General features: G+C 33.9%; 1 protein-coding gene across 1 annotated transcript in view; it reads right to left on the reverse strand.

Annotated features, from left to right (window-relative positions):
* Nucleotides 1–1,995: 1,995 nt before the first annotated feature.
* The window catches only part of LOC123762946 (transmembrane protein 268), a 60,774-nt gene continuing 37,086 nt past the window's right edge, over nt 1,996–25,683 (reverse strand). Inside the window, 5 exon segments of the mRNA XM_045749780.2 lie at nt 1,996–8,159; nt 15,036–15,222; nt 24,610–24,720; nt 24,722–24,766; nt 25,043–25,189. Of these exon segments, the coding sequence (XP_045605736.2) occupies nt 8,074–8,159; nt 15,036–15,222; nt 24,610–24,720; nt 24,722–24,766; nt 25,043–25,189 (576 nt within the window). The 3' untranslated portion in view covers nt 1,996–8,073.

Raw genomic sequence — 25,683 nt, forward strand, 5'->3', positions numbered from 1 at the left:
AACGTGTTAAGCATTCTCTATTTTTCAAATGTGGTTTTTCCGCATACTATACTTGGATCAGTTTTTGTGATTGTTGTTGCACCATTAGTGATATTTCTCCACTCCACACCCTGTTTATGCAATCTCTACTTCCTATCCTTTATTCAGGATTTGATCAGTTTTAGAATAATTTCTCAGTAATGCCATGGGCTTCAACCTGCCTGATTAGAGCATCTTATGGAAACAAGGCAAAATATAGTACAGTATGAGACAAGCTCGCCCCTACAAGAAGCCACATTATCCTTTATCAGATAATGTGCTTTTCTTACTGAATTCACTATTATAGCCTCCAAGAACATTCCCACTATGAACATAAAGTTAATCAGATAATAGTTAGAATTGTAACTATAATAAGAGAACTTTTCCACTTCTTGAATATTGGGACCACATTGGCTGCCTTCCAGGCAGTTTCAATTATCATAAGTGTTTAATTATATCAGCATTATTAACTTTTTACTTATTTATTTTGTATTTATTTATATATACAAGAGTTCTTACATTCTTGTACAGCCACTAGCATGCATAGCATTTCAGGCAAGTCATTAATCCTAATTTTCACTCGCACACATACCCAGGAAGCAGCCCGTAGCAGCTGTCTAACTTCCGGGTACCTACTGTATTTATTGCAAGGTGAACAGGGGCATCAGGGTGAAATAAACTTTGCCCATTTGTTTCTGCCTCTGCTGGGGATCAAACCCAGACCCTTAGAACTACAAACCCCAAGCACTGTCCACTCAGCCATCAGGTCCCCATAATCCATATCAATGATATCCACATCAATAGATTTATTAACTTGAATATTGAATAGTTTACTTTTGTCACCAATGCATATTGCTTCCATATTTGGTTAACCACTGTACTTCGCAAAGCACCCTAAGGTGCTCTGAAAATTGTGCTAATTTTTTCTTAATTAGTCTATATTTTAATATTTTTTAATGTTTTCATTACTCTTTGTGATTTGAAATGAAAATGGTTAAGTTTGGAAACATTTTGACATTAACTTTACCTGAACATTTATAAAAACAACAAAAATATGTCCTTGACAATTGCACCATGAAGTGTTTGCCAAAACCAGTTGTGCAGTGCAGTGGTTAGTCTTGTAAACATTGAGGCAAAGTAATTATTGAGCATATACAGGTAACTAATTTGTCTAGTCATTTATCAGTTGGCCTATACTGTATTAGAGACATTAGAAATATGTGTAGCATAATAAACCCCACATTGTTTGAGTTAGGGAAATACTATTTGTCAAATATGGATACTGTTCTTATAGGATTCCCCCATTTTGCACCTGCAAGATAACATCAATTTTAGGGGTTGCTGCTATGGCAGCATGTACACTCACAGGACAGATGGCGCTGCCCAATAAATTCACCCATTGGGACAAAATTTAAAAAATTTAAAAAATTTGTATTTTGCTTATACAGGACAGTATTTCTTTTCAGAGGTCTTATTTTGTCCACCATTTTGAATTTGTAAAGCTGTAAAAGGTTTTTTGATTTTTACTGTCCATTTTTTATTTTTTGCACAGATGAATGCACAGATGAATTAGTTATCAAGATGTAAATGTTTAATTATTAGTGTTATTTTTACCATAAAATACAGTACTGTATACATATATATATATATATATTGTTCAAAATTATATTATACGGTATAAGTGTTTTATCCCTTCTCTAAGCATAAATACTCTAATTATAAAAAGAAGACTAACATAGTTTGTGGCATAAAACAAACAAAAGAGAAATCCTGTTTGAGAAATGGCTAATTTGTATAGCTATTTCTCAAGAGCTAAAATAGTAGTGATATTTCAAAACAATGGTATCAATTGCCATATTTTCTTCAAAGCAGCAGGAGCTGGTCTGTGATTTTAGTAATACTGAGTAGTAATGCTCTAACATTATTATGAAAATAGGGTACACTACATTTAAATGTATGAGGGTCAAAATAAAACTATTATTAAAAGCAAACTAAAATGCATTTAATATATTTATATCAAGTATTTTCCATTATCTATACCAAGATCCTACGGTATCAAATGTGTTACAGTATTGCTGGAGACATAACTGACCTATACTGTACTGCTGTATTCATTACTTAGGTTATTATTCTTGTATGCTAAAGCCACATTTTGAAGCTTGGACATGTATAAAACACAACACAGGAATACGTTAAGTACTGCACTGAATAATCAAAGTGATTCCATTACAATTAATGGGTTTAACCTTGCACTGCAATACAAAGCCTACTAAGAAATATTATGTATATACAGTATGCATAATCAAATGAATAAGTCCATTATTTAACATGAAACCTACTGTGCACATTCTCAAAATACTTCTGCAAAATTATATCTTTTCAAAATAAAATGTAATCTTGTCCTTTGTGGCACTATTTCTTGTACTAGATGTAAGGCAGCCAGCTTCTGTCACTGTACATTATCAACATTATACTGTACATTCTGCAACTGGTACAGTGCAGAGGACTTTCACTTGTCTTGTACCACAGAAAAGCCAAAGCTGACATAAAATATTTATTCATAAAGTGACAATACACATTACTAGGATAGCGTTTATATACATATACAAAATATTACAGCCTACAACATCACAATTGTACAAATACTACTAAAACCCATTTGCTTTTAAGGCAAATATTTATTGGACGGATGAGATTCACATCTGGAAGTCCAGAAGACATTTACAAATTAACATACAGCATCTTACCTGTGAAAGATGAGGATCACAACATTGATGAATTTGAAGGATACTTTTACTGAACTTCATGAGACTCAATTTGGCATCTTTAGGCAGCATGCATCTTACACTAATGGTATACTAAAATCAGATAGCACAAAATAATCACAGAATTTGGCTAAATTTTGCCTTACTCGTTATAATTAGTCTGGTTAATACTGGTCACTGCACTATTTTTGAAAGTCATAATGAGCATTGCTATCAATGGATTTATTAACAAGCTTAATCTTACATATGACAACATATGTTACATAATAAAAAGCTGGTATCTCTACTTTACAGTTACAACAAAAGGAGCTGATAATTCAATCTGGTAAATTTATCCTCTCATCGCCTTATATAAATTTTCTTTACACGTCAAGATGTCACTTGGGTACTGTATTAGTGAATGGAATGAGCATCCAAAGTCATACTTCAAATTTAATAATAGTGACAAGATACAGTACTAATAGATGAGAGTGGCTTAATTAATTGTATTTCCAATTTTTTAACTGACAGGAAACTAAATACAGGTATAAAAAATATGAAAACTAATACCAACTTTGCATAAATAGACTTGAAAGGTAAATTAAATGAGAAACCAAGAGACTGAAAAGCCATATTTCACAGCAACAGGTAGCAGTATACAACCTATTTGGAAATGCCAAATGGAGTAATGCAAAACTGCATGTTTTAAATCCCCCAATGCATCAATCTGTCATCATCTTGTGGGACTATTCTATACTGTATATTAAACTGCATGATTATATTATACTTTTTACCAGAATTCTGGGATATTGTAAGATAAGTGTCCTATATACCTAAATGCCCATATGCTCATCAATACAACTTTTTACAAGCAATACTGTACAGGTATAAAAACATCATTATTGCACCAGGCGACATCCGTTTACTTTTGTGTCGAGCATTTCATAGGAAATTAGGAAACAGTATTGATAGCAAAGCAGTTATTGATGCCCAGCACATTCACAGGCCAGATAATTAATATTTAAATGAATTAAATTAAAATGATTAGAAATTATTACTTTAATGAAATTCCCCACATCTTAAATATATTTTGCTGTTACAGCATGATGCAATCTTGTGAAGACGTTCCTGCTACATTATTAATACTTATCTGGATTAGAAGAAGGAAGTAATCTGGATTAGGAGAGGGAAGAAATCTGTATTAGAAGAGGGAAGAAATCTGGATTAGGAGAGGGAAGAAATCTGTATTAGAAGAGGGAAGAAATCTGGATTTGAAAAGGAAAGTAATTTGGCTTAAAAGTAGAAAATAATCTTGATCAGAAGATTGGCAAATAAAATACTGCACTGATATTCAGCAATACGATTTTGAATATTAAACTGCAGATATACTATAATGAAAGCTGAAAAATAACGAGAGAATTCATAACAGTACGAGACTAATGCTCCACCGGCTTTTCATAGGTGTGTTGAGGATCAAGATACATTAACACTGTTCCTGACATGTACTTAAATTTGTTAAAAAAAAAAAAAAAGTGTGTAACATTGTGAAGAAATGAAATCTCTTCAAAATTATTTTCATCTAAGAATTTTTGTTTATGCTACCTGTACTCGTGATTGTTACTGCCTACATATTGGCAATAGTGGATACGGGCATTTTGGACTCTGCGAGAGAAAATATTACAGTAATGTCATGGAATCATGAAGGTAAAAAAAAAAATGACTTTCCATTTAAATGAATCCCCTTCATTTGAATTTAAATGAATTTTATCCTGGTAAAGTCAGAGTTTGCATACAAATGCTCACTATGGCATACTAATAGAGTGCTTCGAACAAAACGAACCTAGTAATCCTTTTAGGATTGAAATGTGACAACTGAACATTATAGCTGCTTAAAAAAAAACTTTACCAAATAGCTCAGATCATCTTCCAGGACAACAAGAGCGTGGCACATCATAAAGTCAATGACTCGTAATTTTAAATATGTTTTGAAGCAATACAAATATTTAATAAGGTATATATATATATTATCCACTGTATCCAGCACTTCTGCCTTCGTTATTTTACGCTCAACTTCAAGTATTAACTAATTTCATCAAGCACAATTTTACAATAAAATATCACATTAGAAAAATACTAATACTGTACTGGGTAACTATATAGGACCTCTAATTTTGTTAGCTTTTATTTTTGTGTACAGTATATGTGCATAAAAATGTTTAAAACAAATTTAGGTGCTATTATTATAAAATAAAGCATATACTGTACTAGTAAAAATCTATAAAATTAAAATACATTATGTACAATAATTTTCACTGTGAATGTTTTCATTGTATATTTAAGTATATGTATGTGTATATGTGTACTCACTTAGTTGTACTCACATAGTTGTGCTTGTGGGGGTTGAGGTCTGGCTCTTTGGTCCTGCCTCTCAACTGTCAATCAAATGGTGTGTGTGTGTAATTACCTAAGTGTAGTTACAGGATGAGAGTTACGCTCGTGGTGTCCCGTCTTCCCAGCACTCTTTGTCATATAATGCTTTGAAACTAGCGACGGTCTTGGCCACACTACCTTCTCACCTAACTTGTTCCAACAGGTATATAATATTCCATGGGGCAGATATAGAACAATTTATACTTGTCCAAATATCACATTACCAACATTAATGTTTTAAATTCATTGATGCCTAGAAGTAAAGTTTTTCAAGATTATCTGCCACTTCTTCAACTAGCAATGTCAAATACTACTGCCATAGTGTCAATCTACTGTGCATGATCCAATAACTTAAACCAAAAAGTCAAGCAATACAATTACAGAAAAAAAAAAAAGGTGAAACACTATGAAGTGTTTGAGTAATTCAAACCATACACAGTATTAAACTTCATGGTACTACAATACACTACCATACTGTATATTTTATACACACTATATAATGATAGTAGGCGCATTCTTAGCATGCAAAATTATCTCCTTTTTTTTTTTAATCCATAATGCTCAAATTTTTCCGCCTCTTCTGTCACAGTGATTTAATGTGTGTTTAATTGAAAGTGACGCAAGAGTTCCAAATTAGCTTAAACTTACTAAATATTTATTATTCACTAAACCCTATCTGCCCTCAGTTACTCAATACTGCATATTATACACAGGAAAAACAGTTATTGCTAACGCTATTTTAATGTGGCTATAGTAAAGCCTTTAGGAGTAAAGCTCATGAGTGTAGTCACGTACTGTAGGCATACATATGCAGGCGATGAGTCACAATAACGTGGCTAAAATATGTTGACCAGACCACACACTAGAAGGTGAAGGGCCAATCGACTTGAGACTGGTCCAGGACGGACCGAAACGTCGTCGTCCCTTCACCTTCTAGTGTGCGGTCTGGTCAACATATTTTAGGCATACATACATTATACTGCACTAGAAGATGAAACAGTCTATGAAGAACCTATGCATAGGGATTGATGCTTGAGGAGAGCACAAGTGTTGACAATGATGTAGTGGAAACACAGAGGGGTAAAAGTAGAGATTATATTTGAAGACTATTTGATCTACAAATATAATCTACTCTGGGTATTTCTCTACATGAAAATAAATTACTAGTTTTTACAATACTGTATCACTGTAGAAGCTGTAGAAATCATGGCCAAGTTATGCTCATATTCTATAACACAAAGACTGAGTAAATCTTGCTCTTATTAACAATGAAAATAAGATTAAGTAAGTAATTATCAAAGAAGGCACCAAGCCGGAAAGGCTATGTAGCATATGAAAATAAGAGAAGACCTCTAACAATTTAATCATTTTTAATCTGCCAATGATCAGCTGAATTTGGTCATTGAATGGAAGTCTGTAATGGCAGGCAATCAAGCAATTCTAAACAAACGGCATCTGGTCAGCCATCTGCACGCACAATAGACATTCCCCTGTAAAATACAATATGCACACACACACATCAGAATGAGATGTAACTTGCAAGACTGTTATTAAGGAAGCTTTTCCACAACAATGCCACTAAGCTGGAGAGGGCAAATGCCTACATTTTTTGTAACTAATTATGGATCATAAGTACTGTATAATATTGATTTATAATGAGGTTAATTCATAGAATTTTATTAAGACTATACTGTATTACAGTATATCTGTTAAGCAATTAAAATCATAAATATATTTTCATGGCATAAATTATTTAGTGAAAAAAATAATTAAATAATGTACTTAAAAATAAAAAAAACAGCATTGAATGTAATAAAACGCTGATTTCTGGGTGAGCCCGATGGTGCCCCGAATGCGTCACATCAGCCAAGGAGCTGATGCAACGCATTTGGGGAGTCACAAGGAGCTGCCCCAGAAATATCCGTGTGTTCAGCATATAATGTGACACCTTAATCTGCATGTCACATTACAAGCTTAAACATAATTTCATTGTAATAATGACACTACAAAAGGCTTCCAAAGCAAGAACTACAGTACAGAAATCTATAAGAGCTACATAACAAAAGTGCTAGTATAGGAATGTGATTATAAAGTTATATCTAAAATTTATATTTAAATACAAAATTAAAAAGACAAAAAGTATTATAAATAGAGAACACTCTAGTCAATCTTGTACCAGTAATGAAATTACTTGAGAGTTAAAATAAATCACAAGTTTTTACTTTCCAATTACAGTACCGTATAAAAATACTTAAGAGTGAATTTAATTCATTATATTGTATCTTATATTACACGCATACACACTTCCACATACTCACATGTACACTCACACACATAAACACAAAAGAAAATCCTTTTCATTCTCTCTTTCAAAATATATCTAAATTGCTCGGTATATAAATACTTGTTTACGCAGAAATAAAGAAAATGTGAAAATAACACAACTCTTTCATTATTAATATGAAAAATACCACTTTTTTCTATCTCCTTCACTATCCTTCATTCATTTATTCATATTCTATCTTATTAATTCATTTGTTCATATTCTATCTCATTCTCTCTCAGTCCCATTATCTCATTCTCTTCCCCTTCTTATATATGTACTTCACTCATGTTTTATGAGCACATACATATTTTACACATATATATCTAATTTATATATTTCTTTGTATATCTAATTTATCTTTCCCCATTATATTACTGGTTAATAATATGCTTTTTGATATAAAGTCATTACTGCTACAGACTAAAGTGTCCTTGAAAAATTATGCAAGCATTAGATCATATATTGTGTCAGATTTAAGGCCCCAGAAACCAGACAATCCCCAAAAGACAAAGTGGAAGAATAATCTGATCAGATGGCATTCGACCTCCAACTTCCTCAGGCAAGATTATATCCCGTTATTGGTCCGGTTTGAGTGGTGACGTGGCCCCCTTGATTCCAGAATTCACACAGAGCAAAGCAACCTAAAATATTGCAAGGGAGGTCAAACAGGTGAGTACAGGAAAACATTACACCTTAGTAAGGCCGAGTAACTATTAATTTCCAATCACCAACAGATAGCCTTTACTCATTAACAATGCCAGAGGGCAGCATTATTTTCTACAACAATGTACTGTATATACTAACATAAAATCATCTATTACTATTACACAAAAATCATACTTGTGATATCCACTTTCAAAGTAAAGTAAGTGTTCTATGTTCTATGGCACACATGGAAGAACATGGCCTACATATTTCAAACTGACTCAATGTTTCTATTTTAATCTGAAAATAAACTACAAGTTTCTATGACAATCATTAAAGGAAAGAAAAGCACACCACTGAGAGGGAGTAAATATTGTTAAGATGCCAAATGCATACATGCTTATAAGTGCAGACATTATAGCAACGTCTATCATGCAACTATACACAAATGATACACGAAGATATATACCAAGCATATCAGGGAGATGATGGCTTGTCCCGCCAGTAGCATGTTGCAAGCTATGTGCTACTCTCCAACCTCTTAAGGGGCCAGGAAACGAAAAAAATATTCGAATAATATGAAAATTACTTAAAAATGTTATACAAATCCAATTATTTGGCATCAGCGTCGTAAAAATTTCATCCCAATATTTTAAGAAATGGATTTTTATACGAATATTTAAAAAAAAAAAAAAGTGCTGATGATAAGGAGAACATGTTAATAAGAGCTGCAGCTCCTATTAACTGGAACTGAGGGATAATGCGGTAATAAAGAGATGCAAGCACCTGTCCGACGCACAAAGAAGAATAGTAGTAAGGAGGGTCCACAAAGTGGATATGCAGCTGGCGCCTGTCTAGCATTGCTGAGTAATACATAATAACACAAATAATAATGAGTATGTTATTATGCTGTATTTTGTTATACATCATATAAATGCATTGCCCAATGCCAATATCTGTTATTTCCACTAATGTCCAACAATTCTTTTTCCTCCTTTGGTTATAATCTGATTTTGTTGTAGCTTTTACATCTTGGAGAATTCATACCCATCACTATGTATGTGAAGTTCGACCAAAATTGGTTAACAAGTTAATCAGCCAGAGGTGGTAGAAGTTGTTACTTTTATTAATTTTTTTGGCCTAAAAATTTACAGATTTCAAAATCTATTCTCTTTGTCTCTTTAGGTTGTATTGATGAATGGGGACCAGATGCAGGCTTTGTCACTTATATTCAAAGTACTGTATACTTATTATCCTTATCCCTTTATTTGTTTTTTTGGGGGTTATTTTTCTTGACCATTTAAACATACATTGACCTATAACTTTCACATATTTGAATACGAATGACAAGCAATGTTTATTACAACTTACAACGAAATCCATATAGTAGAACGATCATATATAATGCCGAGAACTTGAACTTCATTTTTCTCTATAACTAGATTTTCAGCTTTGAGAAGCTTAAACAAATTCACTTTCTGATTAATTATCACAGTTTTCTCTTTACTTTAGTTGGCTCATCCATAGATCAACTGCTTGTTGTGCCATGCTCTTCATCAAAATTAGAGCTCTTGTAGTCTGTATGCACTGCATCATATATGATCACACATATATAATTATGCTCGTGTTTATATTCGTATTGTAAGAATATGGTGATATTGTATCGGCTGTCAAGCGTACAGGGTGAGCAGCAATTGTGCCCAAGCGACAATCTAATGGGATGCACATAAAGCTAAGCTCACAACTTAAGAGGCTACAGTCAATCAAAGAAGCCACATTTTATGCAGTCTTGTTCATATCAGCAGAAAAGCCAATCCATTTTACATTGGCTGACTCTCTGTTTGCGAGTATATCACCAAACTTTAAAATATACAATAATATTCAAGCTAATAAATATATAAGAATCAAAGCCAAACATTTACTTCTATACAACACTACCAATTCCTAAGATTCTCTTGCAATATGGATATGGTACTTGTGAACTAAAAGAATAACATTCAACAGACCACAGCAAAAAAAATGTGCTGGAAAACAGTAAAACTGCATAAGACAATAATGATGGTGTAAATATGTCTCAGTACCTTTTTCACCGTTGTTCACAATCAACAACACGCTGCAATAGTGTCCATAATTAATATAGTGCACAGAGAACTTAAATTTACAGGTAAATGCTATTCATGAAAGAAGTTTGACATTAAACACAACATCACTGACAGAACAGTCCCTATTTGATACAAAATGCATTAATTTACTGAGCTGATATATACAATTTACAGTTTAAAATTAAAATAGTTATTCAGTATACAAAATAATTTTAATTCAGTATCAAAATGCATTGAGAGATGCAAACTTTGATGAGTTACAAAGTAATAAAAGTTACTCGTATCATTTAACAATGTTGCTTTTCTACCATACAAAGAGATTACATCAAAGTTAATTTTTAGGTATTTAAAGTATTTACTGTATTGCCATTACAAATATATAACCCAAACAAAATTATTTTAAGCAATCCTAATTAAGTTTCTTGACCATATTTTATATAAGAATAGACTTAATATGAAAATATAGAAAGGACAAAAATACATTTTTCCTTAATTGATGGGTCCAAAATATCTGAGAAATTAAATACTGTACAGTACTGTATGCATAACAATGAATTTTTAAATACAGTACGTATTTAGAAAAGTTGCTGCCGATTGTTTTCATATTCATAATGAATAGTGGTATTGTACTGCTGAAAAGTTTACAAACATTATTAGCAAGAAAATACCATGTACAGTGGAACCTCGAGTGACGAGCAGCTCCATCTACGAGCATTTCGAGTAACGAGTGAGCCACTCGCCGAAAATTTGTCTCGATTGACGAGCTTCCGCTCCATTAACGAAAACCATGTGGTGCTTCCTAGCATTCCCGCTGGTTCTCGCAAATTCTCGGACGTCTCCGACGATGCAAATCAATTATTTTTTTAAAAGATGCTAATGATGCTGGGATGTAAAGGGTGACTGCTGTAATGTTTCAAAGCATAAGAGTTTTTTCTTTTAGAAATAAAAAAAATGAGAAAATTTGAAAAAAGAACAAATGTCAAAAGGTTTGTTCAGTGTATGTCAGGTAGGCTGCTCCATTTTCTATGATAAAAATAAAAAAAATAAAAAAATAAACCAAAATTGAAAAAAAAATGAAAAAGAAAAAATGTCAAAAAGGTTCGTTCAGTATATGTTAGGTAGGCTGCTTCATTTTCTATAAAAAAAAAAAAATAAAAAATGAAAAATAAACAAAATTAAAAAAATTTGAAAAAGAAAAAATATTCTAAAGGTTCGTTCAGTGTATGTCAGGTAGGCTGCTCCATTATATAAAAAATTGAATATAATATTGATGTTTTTCGGCGGTGGAATGGATTAATTTTTATTTCCATTAATTTAAATGGGGAAATTCATTTCGAAAGACGAGCATTTCACATGACGATCTCGGTGCCGGAACGGATTAAATTCGTTAATCGAGGCTCCTCTGTACATAACTTTACACTTTACAGTATAAAGAAATTCAGTTAAATTGCTTGCTTGGAAAATATTTAACTTTTAATTTTTATACAAGTTATGTTTAACTTTTTAATGTTTATATAATGTTTAATTTATATAAAATGTTTACACAAATTAAAACGCTTGCAATAGTTCTAGGTGAAATAAAGTACTGTAATAATTGTGAGGGGTAAAAAAAAAAAAAAAAAAAAAAAAAACCATGGACCAAACAAAGAAAACCAGTGATGTGCACTGAAGTTCAAGCGAGCTGCAACTAACAAACAGATATATATATTCCCCACAATTGCGTGATCAGAGATAAAAACAGGATATTTTGAAGTGAGCATGACAGTGCTTACATTTTTATGACTGGTGTGAACTAAACTTGATTATATTTAATATGCAAACAATTATCTAGATATGTGTATGTGTATGTATATGTATGTATGTATGTATGCATGCATGCATACGTGCACGTTCAGTGTGTATATAATTAACAACAACCCTATGGTGCGTGGACCAAAAAAACAAAACAAAAATAGTTTTTCCTTTCAATATTGTTAAAATGTGTTCCCGGATCACAGGGAAGAAAATTTAATGTGACATACTATTGCTAATGGATAGGATAATCCTAAATATATTTACCAAATAGCTTGAACTATATTGAGACGATACGTGTTTTGTTATAAAAACAACAAACATGTTGGTAATTTATATAATTTATAACTAATAAGAGTCAGGTTATGGTTAATTTGAAAAAGAAAGAAATTTCCTTTGTTAATGGCCAATGCAGTATCATCCTGCAGAACTCTCCTTCATGCTTTAGGAAGTTGCACGTCTAATTCGGCACTTTTCCTAATGATCCTTTATGGATTGCTTTTAAATAATTATGTATGAGAACTTTTTTAAATGATTGGTAAAATATACCAAAGAACTTACTTGACAATAAATGTTTATCTGAGCTTCTGTATTCACAATGCCCCCTTACAGTAAGATGTGCTGTGTCCTATGGAAGAAGGCTTATGAAACATGACATTCACGGCATCAGTGCTACAGAGAACTTTACAAACAGCTCCTGCAGTCATTATTAATTCTGGGGAGACACTGAAGACCAGCTCAACCAAATCTAGAATGAGTGGCAGATGGTACATTACATGTAAACTCAAGAGTCAAGTAAGAGTTCTCTTTCTTGGGCTCAAATAAAACTGCCAAATGAGACCTCTACCCAACTGTCCACAGTCTTTGCCTGTCAACTAAGACCCAAAACTGCCTACAGATGACAGTGTCTTACCCACGCTAAGGTCCCCAGGATCCACATAGACCACAGTCTTTCAGACTGTATGAGAAATGTCAGCATGTCTCATGCCATTCTTATGAAATATAGTACCAGAGGTCCTCATCTGTGGTTTCAATTGATCCCAAAAAACTCTTAAGTGTTTCCGAGTTTCATATAATGTACCTTCTGTCAGACATTCTCGGCTGGGTTGAGCTGATCTCCAGTGATCCCTGGAGCATTATTTATGAGCCTGTAGGGACTTCTTGAGGTTATCTTGGACTGTAAAGTTCCTTGTGGCACTAATGGTGAGGACGTCACCTGCCGGACTTCATGTTATCCTTGTCCATCCAGAGGACACAGCACATCATACCACAAGCAACAACTATATAATTTACTTAACTTAAATAATAAAATAAAGTTTTAATATTAAAATTTTAAATATCTAAAAAAAAAAATACATAAAAGAGGATACCCAGTACAGGATAGTCCTTAATATGCTTACATTGTTTAACAAAGTACAGTTTATGGTCCCTCTTATATTAAAAAAAATTATAATTACATCTACTGTACTTCAAAACAGTACTGATGAAACAGATTTTTTTTATATTCTCAGGTAATAGCCAATAAAAGCTATTTTCTCACTTTTAAAATGTGCTGAGTATGTACAGTAAATAAATAATTTTCTTAAGTGCAGTGACTTTTCAGAGTCAATCCTTATAATTCACATTACTCTATACATTTTTTATTAAAACGTCAATAAGATAATGAATGTCCTATGCTCAACACACAGGCCACAAGTGTGTAAAACATGCTTTTAAGCCAATTCTGAATACTGTGAGAGCATATATTTGCCTGTCAAGATTATTTGCTTTATTTGACTTTGTTTTAAAGGAGAATGATTATGGAAGCATATCATCATGCATCATATCCCTGCCAATTAGATTCAATTTAACAAATTAGGAAACTTCCAACAATAAGCCAATCATCTTAAAGTTTCATTAGTGAAAGAGTTGAAAGATTTTTCATGCACTTTAGTCAAAAGTATATTTAAAGCAACTGTATTTGTAGTTCGAAGCAATCCTTTGCATATACAATATAGTATACATTTCCAGTCTGACAATATTGTACAATCAGACGAGGGCCTTATCCATTAACAAAGAAGATTCAGATAAAAGATACTGTCCAAGAATACTGAAGAATGTTTTTATATTTACAGCTCAGTACATTACTGAATAGCAAGTATTATATAATACACAAATGAAATTGAAATATTGCAGAACACAAGAATATATAAAAAGTACTGAATAAGAAATCTGAATACACCCAAGAATGCGAAAGGTGACTATAGACTGCAAAGAAAATCCAGAATCCAGAACAGTAAATTGTCAGTCACTGACTTTATTTGATGTTCTAGGGTTCTGTGCACGAAGTTAATAAGGATAGGTGGAAATAAAAAGGATAGAAAAAACGTTCTGTGGATTTATGAGATACCATCTATTTTATTACAGATAGATTTATGAGATACCATCTATTTTATTACAGATAGATTTATGAGATACCATCTATTTTATTACAGATAGATTTATGAGATACCATCTATTTTATTACAGATAGATTTATGAGATACCATCTATTTTATTACAGATGTACTATTATATTACAAAAACTGATGGCTGAGGTCTCGGGTAGTTCTTTAGCCATCTACTGAGATATGATGAGTTAGAATACAACTTGGACCCACAAGAATCCACAGAACTGCCCATTTCCACTTGACATACTCAACAGGGTAGTGTGGGGGAAGAGCAAATCTTGAGGGTAAAGCACCAGCTGCCCAGATAGAGAAACCTCGATAATTTGATATTTATTTTTTTATCTTCACAAGTAAACATAATACTATATTACCATATGATACTTTTTATTACCATAAAATACTTTTATTACCATAAAATATTTTTAATTAACGAGGTTTCACTAGGTTAATACATTTAGTTCCAGGAAAACCCAGATAAGAATTCACCAGTGCTCAGATGTTCAGTTGACATCAGGAAGGATACAGAAGGTGCAGATGAGCTTGCACAAACCTTGAGGCTTGTAGTGGAGATGGTCTTCAATGTATTGACACAAGCACTGTCTAGTAGAACAATGGCGAGGAGGTAATGCTGGGGAAATGCCCACTTCATTAGTTCCAGGAACAATAGACAAAGCTCCTCGGACTACAGCTTTCACCCACCGCTGGCTATATCGTGCCAGCAGTAAACGTGCTCTATCCTGGTAAATGGTAAATATCAGCAATTAAATAACAATGTTAATAAATAACACAATATTAAATTTCTGAATTCACTATACAGATGTGGGTATATACTGTATTCCAAGAAAATATAAAATAGAATTAATGAGTTCCAATATTTATACTAGAAAACAATGGTAAAATACCATATTTATGTTCCATAATGCCACAACAAGCCTGGGTACGTTACATTTTAAATGCTTATCAGAGGGTTGCATGAAATGTGAAGCTACTGTTGTGGCTTGTAGTGCACTTTACAGTGACCCCTGGTACATCACAAATTTATTCTACACGATCAGACAGTCAACAGAGAATTCAATACCACTGCCTCAGAGAAGCTGTATAGAATTTCAAAAGAAGCCCTCGTTGACACTGATCGTATGGAATAAATTCACGGTGACCCCAGGACCCACGCCATAAAATGTGCAGCCCACCACGATATTGTAATAACTTGAGTCTTCTACCACACAGCACTGCACTAGATAGATGAAGCAATACTCTATGAAGGTCTGTTACGAGACAAAGGGTGCATTAAGATATAAATTCAGTTTTGCATTCTTTATTGTTAGTGCAATATATTATTGCTGTACCCTGTACAGTATATTTAACTTTGATTTTTTTTATTAAATCTGAATCTGAATCTAAATTTATCAATGTATACTAATAATATAATAAAATTAGATATACAGTAGTATGGTGTATACTATTTTAATACTATTTTGGTCTTATTTCAATATATTAATATTCTTCTGAAAAATCAAGCTTTGAAAGTTATATATTTTTTTTTGTGAACCCTCAGTACCTTGCCAAGATGAGAACTGGTCAGCTGAGTCCTATGGATATACACCAGGCATCTGAGACCCACACTTCCCTACCAAGAGTCAGGACCAGAAACTGACCTCAATGAACCTGAAATTAACTTCAAATGCTGATTTCAGGGAGCTGAAATCAGAAATCAACTCTAAACCAAACAAATTTCTATCAGTAAAGCATAAGCAAAATGAAACAAGCCTGAAGAAAGTTAGGTGCCCGGAAGTAATATGAAAAACAATTTTTTACACATTGCCATAGTGTAAACACCCTAACTGTGATGAAGCAGAGGGTGGGACTCGTCTGAGGTACCGTACTCTGAGATTATAGCAAAGCGAGTGAAGTGGTGGGTTGATGGGAACCCCAGGTGACTTGAGCTGCCACCTGGTGATAAATAGGTGCATCATCATGGTTAGGATGTTTACACTCTAACAACATTCGTTTGTCTCGTTACCAGTAGGTGCCTAATTTTCTTGAGGCAGTTGCATGTTTTATTGAGCATATGCTTTCTGGTGGATTTTTCTTACTTGTTTGTTGGTCTCTGATCCCCATTTCTCATTGTCTCATAAAGAGAGCCAGTTTCTAGTCCTACAATATTGCTTTACATTTTTTTGGAATTATTGCAAATGGTTTTGCATATTATTAACACTGAAAAAACTGTGCTCTTGATGGAATACAATTCTTAGTCATAATAATGACTAAGAATTGGAGAATAGTATTTATTAACCTTTGAAAGATCTGCTTCATAAAAACTTCATATATAAATAATTAGCAAGTCCCAATGCAACTATGAAGAACAGACAAGTTCCCCATACAAAAGTTTGTAACGCAGGGGTGCGTTAGTGTTTCTTGAAATTTCAAAACCAGCAGATGCAAGTGACCACATTCAGCACTATGAACAGCACACACACCACATAGACTTAAACCCACAAGAAGCCAGCGTAAGTAAATACCTGTATTACTCATTGTGGTGGACATACAGGTATGATTATGATCAATGTATTAAAGGTTTGTACTAATCTCACACATGAAAATTATAAATTTTTTACTCAGCATACCAACACAGATACAATAAACACATTGTTATCAACATTTAATTCATATATCACAGAAAACTATTCAAAGATTGCATTAAAAGAAATTAATGAGCATTTAATAACTAAATCTGCAAATTTATGTTAGTTAATTTTTGTATTTCACATTTTAAGTAAATGTACAAACCTGGCACCATTTTTTTTTGACAGTCCAGTTAGCTCTGGGCCAAGGGACATACAGAAATTTGTTCCTTTATGTTGCTTAAGTTCAAGCAAAATATATTCATTTAGCAAGATTTTAAAATATTGAGAACCACATAGCACAGTCTGTTATATCTTACACTCATAAATTTAGAGAGTACTAGAACAAGGCTTTAAACAAATTAGTCATTATTTTATTACAGTATTTCTAAATACATGCACCGGTATACAAGCTTATCATAGTGAAGATAATATCATTCTCCCTATGGGTTCACACTGTCACCCTCCCTAGGATGCAACCTACGATAGTTGTCCAACTCCCAGGTCCCTAGTTACAACTAGGTGAACAGCACATCAGGTGAAAGGAAATTTGCTCAAAAGTCCATCCACACACACAACCATACTGTCTATACACACACAACACACATACATACACAATAACAAAAACATTTTAAGAACTGCCATAAAATAAAATATACAATTCATTCTGAAGGTTTAAATCTGTTTATAATAATACTGTACTTTTAACATTCAAATTGTATATGGCAGATATTAAATTCAGATGTTTTAATTATTGAGTAATGAGCAATAATTCCTGAAATTCTGTGTTAAGCCTTTAGTCATCTCGTAAGTTCATAATGGAAGCATTGCTACAAATATTAAGACTGGAACACCTTGAAAACAAACTGCCGAGATATACATATACAAGACAGCCAAATGTTACACCAAATGATTACTTGTAAGATTTAATATAGGTTCTGCTGAGCTGCTTCAGTTGTGTTAAAATTACCACTGTCATACATGTAACTTACAATATTTGTATACTATTTTAGAATTAATTATTATTCAATTACTTACATTTAAAAGCAAACTAAGCATTTTTAGCAGATACTCCATGGTAGACAATTGCATACATAAATGTGGCAAACAGTATTACAACTTTTCCTTCATGTGTTCTACCAGGTATTATATGCAGGTCAGTAAGCAAACTATATTACAACAGACATGGACAAAAATAGAGATATCTTTGAGCAAATGCTTAAGTACAAGAACCTACACGATGCAGAGAACATTCTCCTTTTCATGTTCCCTGTGATATTTTAATTGAACGCACTGTACTACAGTATAATGAAGAGTAAAGGACGGAATGAAGAGTAAAGGACGGAATAATAAAATTTATAGCCTATAAGCTATAGACAATTTGTAACTTGTCAGAGGGTACTTTAATGTACGCAAAATACTGGTTGTTCCAAGTTCTTCATATACCACAGAAAACATTAACACACATACACGTAAGTGTTCAATTATTATTCTCAACTTAGGTAGGAAAACCATGTACGTATATGCCAAATTATTTGTAAATAATAAATTTAAAGAAATAAAGCTCAACCTAGGAAGCAAAATACATCACAATAATTAGTAGTGCTACTTGCTTTGGCAAAAAAAAAAAAAAGAATTGGCAAATAATGTCAATAGCCTGTATTAGATCATTCTTACTACCCAAAGTGATGCCACTCAACATAATGATGAGGCTGTAGTCGCACGTTTAACACTATTTGAAAAATTGGCTCAAAACCAATGATCAAATAATAAGTAAAGCTAATTAATTGTAAATTCTAATGGAGGTACTACAGTGAGTAAGGCACAGGAGTGCTTGTGTTACTCAGCACATGGTTTCCCTTCTTGGATTATATTCACTGTAGTTCCTCCTTATTGGTCTCCTATTTTCTATCCATATTAATGCTGCTATTTCAAGTAATTGTTGTTTCCTGGTATCTACTTTTTTTTACCTCTAAAATAAATAATTATCAAAAGAAGGTACCAAACCAGGAAGACTATATATTTCTCAGGATACCAATACGACAACAAAAAAAAAAAACACAAGGAGAGTGACATCAACGGTATATAATTCACAAAGGATTCTACTGAGAGACAAGTGACCCAGAGGGACAATGAGAAAGCAAGACTTATCATCCTAAGAATCAGGACAGTCCACAAGGAGGTGTACAACTGTAATCTTGTTGCCCTTAAATCATACCTTTCAACGTAGGCTTTAGTTCCCTTTCAACCTTTTCACTTGTAGGTGTTTGCTAAGAGCAGTCCTCATTCTTCCATAGATTCTCACTTTCTAATGCAAAAGAATGTCCCAAATGCTTCAGTTGTGTCATTGCCAAACTAGCATTTACAGCTTAAATAAATAATTTTGGTGACCGAGTTTAGATTTGAATTTTAAGATATTTGAAACATCAAAAGTAGGATTCTACATGTGGCCACTCCCTCAAAAATTGTAAGCACCCAGAGGGAACAAGGCATTAAAAGCATGGACAATTAAATATTTAAGAGTATTAATCATTTAACAAATAATGATACATGTACTGTAAAGAATAATGCAAAGAGTAATCTGTAAATATTTACTGGCATTAGGCACGACACTGTAGATGATAAGTGCATTCAACATAAGAATCTGCAAAAAGCCTATTGGTTCCAAGCAAGGAAGTGCAATTCCCTCGAATATATATATATTTCTTACCAGAGCTTGGAACAATTCTGTAATTCATTGGCTGTTATGTTACCAGCTAATTTGTTAAAAAAAACTAACATTATACCAAAACCAGAAGAATGCTGTATATGCAGGTCTTTTCGTAATCTAGACTTATCCATTATTTTGTTCTATTATGTGTTGATATATTTAGCCCCTTATTAATATTGCCCTTTTTATAACTGTTCACTCATCTATATGCTTCGTCTTTCAAGAGAATACAGATTAAACATTCTTACCCTTTCTTTACAAAAGTGGTTTCTAACTGACATCCCAACCCGCACATCTGAAAATAAAGAACCGACAATGTTGATAATAATCTATGATAGACCAAAATGTTGTTGGTTATTCATTTTCAGATGTGTGGGTCGAGTGTCAATTCTTCAACTGTGCTATTGTGACTCATTATCTGCAGGTTTCATTATCATCTAGCATCAGAAGTAGAATATTCCTAGATGACGGAGTCTGAGTGCATGGGGGGGATTGTGTGAAACTCTGGTTTGGCTTCAGTTGAAGCATCAGGAATCCTAGAGGATGCAGTAGTACCCCAGGTTGCAATCCTTTTACCATCTTGTGGCATAGTTGTCTAGAGAAAGTGCCTGGGAACACCCAGTGCATAGGTTCGAACCCTCATCACATTCTTACGGATTTTCTCATAGATGCATCACGATAGTGTGATTAATCTGTAATTCTCAAAGTGTTTTCAAAGTCAAGATGAATATCTTGAGCCACATAGGAAAGGCAAGCATTTCAATGTCAACCAAACTGCCACCAACCCTCAAGCAATGATGTGTGCCCCAAGCCACAGTAGGATGTTAATGCTACTGACCTGCAAGACAATAGCCAATGCCAAATGGCCAGCCCAAATAAGAAATACGGCTGAAGAGTTTGAAAGATGGGGAGCAAGTTTCCAATGGACTGAACTTCAAAAAGCCAAAATCAGAACCCTATAATGAATCAGACTTCTCAAGACCAGAGGGAAGCAAACATTGTGAGCCTTTAGCTGGCATTGAGCAAGCAGTTAAAAAAATCAAACAATTTTAACTCCTAAAGTCAAGTAAGTAAGTAAGAGGGTACACCTCATTAGGTAAAGTTCAGCCTGTCAAGCAGCCACTTGAACTTCTAAAAGGATAGTCAATGATTCTCCAATACTAATTGCAAATAATTGCAAACTAGAAGCCAATCAACCTATAATGACCTCTGGCATGGAGACAGTTGTTGTCCTAGTGTGCTGCCGGGTGATTGTCAGTGTGGGTAGGATTGGCAGATCGACCATCAGTTAAGAGTCCTCCTTTAACCGCTACTTCAAGCAAGGGCTCAAAAGGATTTCAATTTTTTTGTAGGTATGCCAATCAGTGATTCTAGTCTGAATTAGGTGCCATATTCTGTATGCTGTGATTCCCATACACCAATGGCATTATGTCATCTTTTCTGACTACATGATTATGTCCAACTGATAAAGCAGAACTTACCTTAGGGGGCAGCCAAATGTTATCGCTAATAAAATCTGTCTACAGAATAAATAAAGAGGAAAGAAACACTTAAAGAAAATTCACAATTAAGTGATAAAGCTGGTAAACTATTACAAATTTCTGTAAAGGTCATGAAAGCTCCTAAGAATTTTGAATTTCTAATCTTTACCCAAATTCTAAACATTAAAGAGAGCACAACTAGTCTAAAGCTGCCTGTGCTCTAAATAAAATACATACTATTATACTTCCTTTTGTGGTTGCACATTAGAACACTGACCATTAAAATAATGGACCTTACCATCACATGTAATAATTCTTAGTATCAAGAAGTCTTGTGTCACCATGTTGAACAAGAGTACACACAACTTAACCAAAGTTCCAGTGACATGTCCAATCACCAGATAATCTAGTGATGCAGGATATGGCATCTACACCAAGACATGTGGCGTCTCAGCTCAACGTTTACGCATAATTCATGCAAGTGTATTCATGCATGGTACTAAAGTGTTCTTATAGCTTACATACATGTGGATATGGAAACCCTCCTTCCTGCCTCAATTAACACTGAGGATGACAAAATATATCCAGTACGATGAGGCAGATATTTCCATGCAGTTACAAAACTTTAAAATTATTATACATAGGGAAACAGGTTTAAAATTTGTTAACAAAAAATATACATTTATAATTTATGTCATTATGGTTAAAAATAGCAATAAGCAGCAACTTGATTTTTACATGGGAAATATGATATATATATATAATTTTTTTTACAAGCAGCTTGCAGGCATTGTCTTCAAGAATCAGCTCTAAAAATATCCATTATAATTCAGCCTCTTGGCAGAACCGTGTTATGCAAGCACACTGTGCACGGGAAGCCCGCTGCTGGCGCGGTAATTTGACTGACAGGTGTTCCTCAATGTACTGGCAGGGGCAGCGAGCAGTGGCTAAATGGCGAGGAGACACAGGGTGGGGATAGACCCTCCAGGCGGGCCGATGCATCAAAAGCCCAGTCCAGTCTCTTGCGAAGGAAGTCCTTGGCCCAACGCTGGCTGTAGCGGGTGAGCAGAAGCTCCGCTCTCTCCTGCAAAACATGCAGACCTCCATGCTACATGCACTGGCATATCAAATTTAAGAGATCATTTGTTATGCTTTGGAATGCAAAACAATAAAAAATACAACAACAAAAATTGGTATTAATCTAAGCTTCGAAGCATACTTTGATTAAGACGCTGCAATGAGAGCTGAGCCAGACTACGTGCATGACATTTAATAGACATGGAAAGTCAGCATTTGATATTACAAAACGGACAAAACAGAAAATGTGCAGTACTCTATACATAATTACACATTAACACATTCAACTTTGTGAAAATGTTATTCTAATTTGACCACTAATATTTTTGCATCTGTGTATTCATGTGCTTCCTGTACAAAAGTTCCAGCTTCTATTATCTTAAGTCTGTTAATCTTGAATAATGTTTATCAAATTCTATTTTGGGTATTTTTGCTATTATTAACTGTTTAGTCCCAACCACTTATTTGTATCCATGTTATTTATATGAAAGATATTTATATCATCTTTACTAACCTAGTGATAAGCATAATTTTGCTGAAGATCATTTTGGTCATTGTCCTTTCATCATTCCATGTTTCATAAAGTGAGCAGTCTTCCATTACTCAGCTGGACATTGTACTCAAATAAAGTGACGCCCAAACATCAGTATCCATATATAAAGGTACTCCATTGGATAAGGAAGTACCCAAGCAACAGAAGCAACACGTCCCTGTGAGGGGCGAGGTCTTGGAGTGGCGAGACATCACCAGTGGAGTCCCACAGGGTATAGTCCTTGGACCTATACTGTTTCTGATACAGTAAATGTAAATAATCTCCCAGAGGGAATAGACTCGTTCCTCTCAATGTTTGCTGCTGATTAAAAAATTATGAGGAGGATTAAGACAGAGGAAGATAGCATGAGGCTACAAGATCACCTAGATAAACTGAAGGAATGGTCCAACATATGGCTACTAAAGTTCGACCCTATTAAAAGTAAGGTAATGAAACTAGGCGGAGGAAATAGGAGGCCAGACACTGGATACCAAATGGAAGATGAAGTCCTTCATGAAATGGACAGAGAGAAAGATATAGGAGCTTGATATCATGCCAAACTTGTCTCCTGAAGCCCACATCAAATAAATAACATCAACGGCATATGCGAGGCTGGCTAACATCAGAACTGCCTTCAGAAACCTGTGTAAAGAATCTTTCAGAACCTTGTATACTACATATGTAAGACCAATTCTGGAGTATGCAACCCCAGCATGGAGCCCATTCCTTGTCAATCACAAGATAAAGCTGGAAAAAGTTCAAAAGTATGCCACTAGGCTATTCCCAGACCTAAGTAGCACGAGTTACAAGGAAAGGCTGAGTGAACTGCACCTCACAGTCCCTGGAAGACAGAAGAGCTCGGGGAGACATGATCACCACATACAAAATTCTCAGGGAGAATTGACAGTGGAGACAAGGATGGATTATTTAACATGAGTGGTACACACACAAGGGGACACAGGGTGGAAACTGAGTATACAAATGAGCACAGAGACATTAGAAAGAATACACAGTTTCAAATGTTGATATGATAGAGCCCAGTAGCCTTAGGAATCTGTACACCAGTTGACTGACAGTTGAAAAGGCGGATCAAAGAGCCAGAGCTCAACCCCCCACAAGCACAACTAGGGGAGTATAAATTTATAGTACAATTAATTAATGTTGATACAGTAGTACAGTATAGTGGTTTATGTCTTTGACTCACAATCCACAATCCTAGGTTCCATCCAGAAGGTGGTACAGAAATGGATAGGGAATGTTTTTATTCACCTGATGCCACTGTCCACCCACCAGTAAATAGGTACCTGAGAGTTAGTCAAGTGTTGTGGGTTGCATCCTACAGAAGATGAGTAGTTGACCTAGAGGGAGGAAGGTGGGGGCCTCGATAAGTCTAATCATGGGCCTCTTGTCCCTTACAATAGTCTCTCTCATAGTTAAATCACGTTATTGTGATTTCGTTGTGTAATTATTTAAGATGTTTACATTTGTTATATATTAATAAAAAACTAAAATGGGCAGGTTTGATTTGATATGTATGGAGTCGCAACAGGATTAATGAATGCAAAAACTAAGTGGTCACTTACTAAATACATTAAGCACATTCATTTTCCAAAGCAATTATAATGTTAGTGCATATACTCACCTTGTGTGGAAAACCAAAATTACAATTATTATCTATGACATAATGACAATAATTTTCATACTTGCTGTCGTGAGATGCGTGTATTAGTGGCTCCAGTGATAATGATGTCAGAATCGTCAATATCCATGCGGTCACGTAGCGGTGTCGACTTTGCTTCATCATTATTAACAGTTACGGCCAGCACGTTCTTCTTGCTCAATAATCTCTTGCAATTTGGCCTGGGAAAAGTGTATTTTAATCAAAATGTACTACTTATCACTTTGCATGGTAAATATACATTACATAGCCTTGCTCTATCTAGAAATCCAACTTTCTGCTTGTAACTCATTTTGTATGTATGTACTTTTCCCTAAATAAACATTATCATTATCAACGGTCATAAAGGTAAGGTAAGGATAGAATTTGTCTTTACTGTACTTGTAATGTAGAACAACATCACTGTATGAATAAACGCATAAGAGTCGGGTAATAAAGTATCAAAGTTATGCACTTACCACACAGTCATGTGTATCAAAGTAGATGAAGCAAAGATTGACTTTATGGCAAGACAATTTACCCCGGTCGTCAAGGCCCAAGATAATTTTATGTCGGAGTAGTTGAATGTTGATTTCTGCTAAGCACTGCTCCAGAGATTTATTTAGCTGATTGGCAAATAGTAAAAGGAATAAAGTTAATAATCAATAGAATTTTAGAGTTCAGTACCCTACAGTTTATGAATAAAAAAAGCTTTTCCTTATACAGTAGAGTACTCTATCTAGGAACTAAAGGGAATAAAAATTTTATTTAAAAATATTGGCATCTACTGTAAAGTTTAAAATTAATTGAAAACAAACAAATTTAAAAATCCTGTTATAGGCCAAATACTTCCTTGAAAACTTACACTAAAATACTGTATTGCAATATTTGAGAAAATTTATCTGATGAAATATTTATTTTCAATTTACTGATCATATAATCTAAAATCTATAGTATATATGGCTCATTTAAAGAAAAAAATCCATGCAATATAATATTTATTTAAACCTACTTTAATACAGCACAGTGCTGTACTTTTTTGGATTTTAAATGTTTTACTAAAAACAAATTTAAGTTTTCTACTAATACAGTATACTGTACAAGTACTTTTCAATATCCA

The sequence above is a fragment of the Procambarus clarkii genome, chromosome 47 (genome assembly GCF_040958095.1).
Source record: "Procambarus clarkii isolate CNS0578487 chromosome 47, FALCON_Pclarkii_2.0, whole genome shotgun sequence".
NCBI classification, from domain to species: domain Eukaryota; kingdom Metazoa; phylum Arthropoda; class Malacostraca; order Decapoda; family Cambaridae; genus Procambarus; species Procambarus clarkii.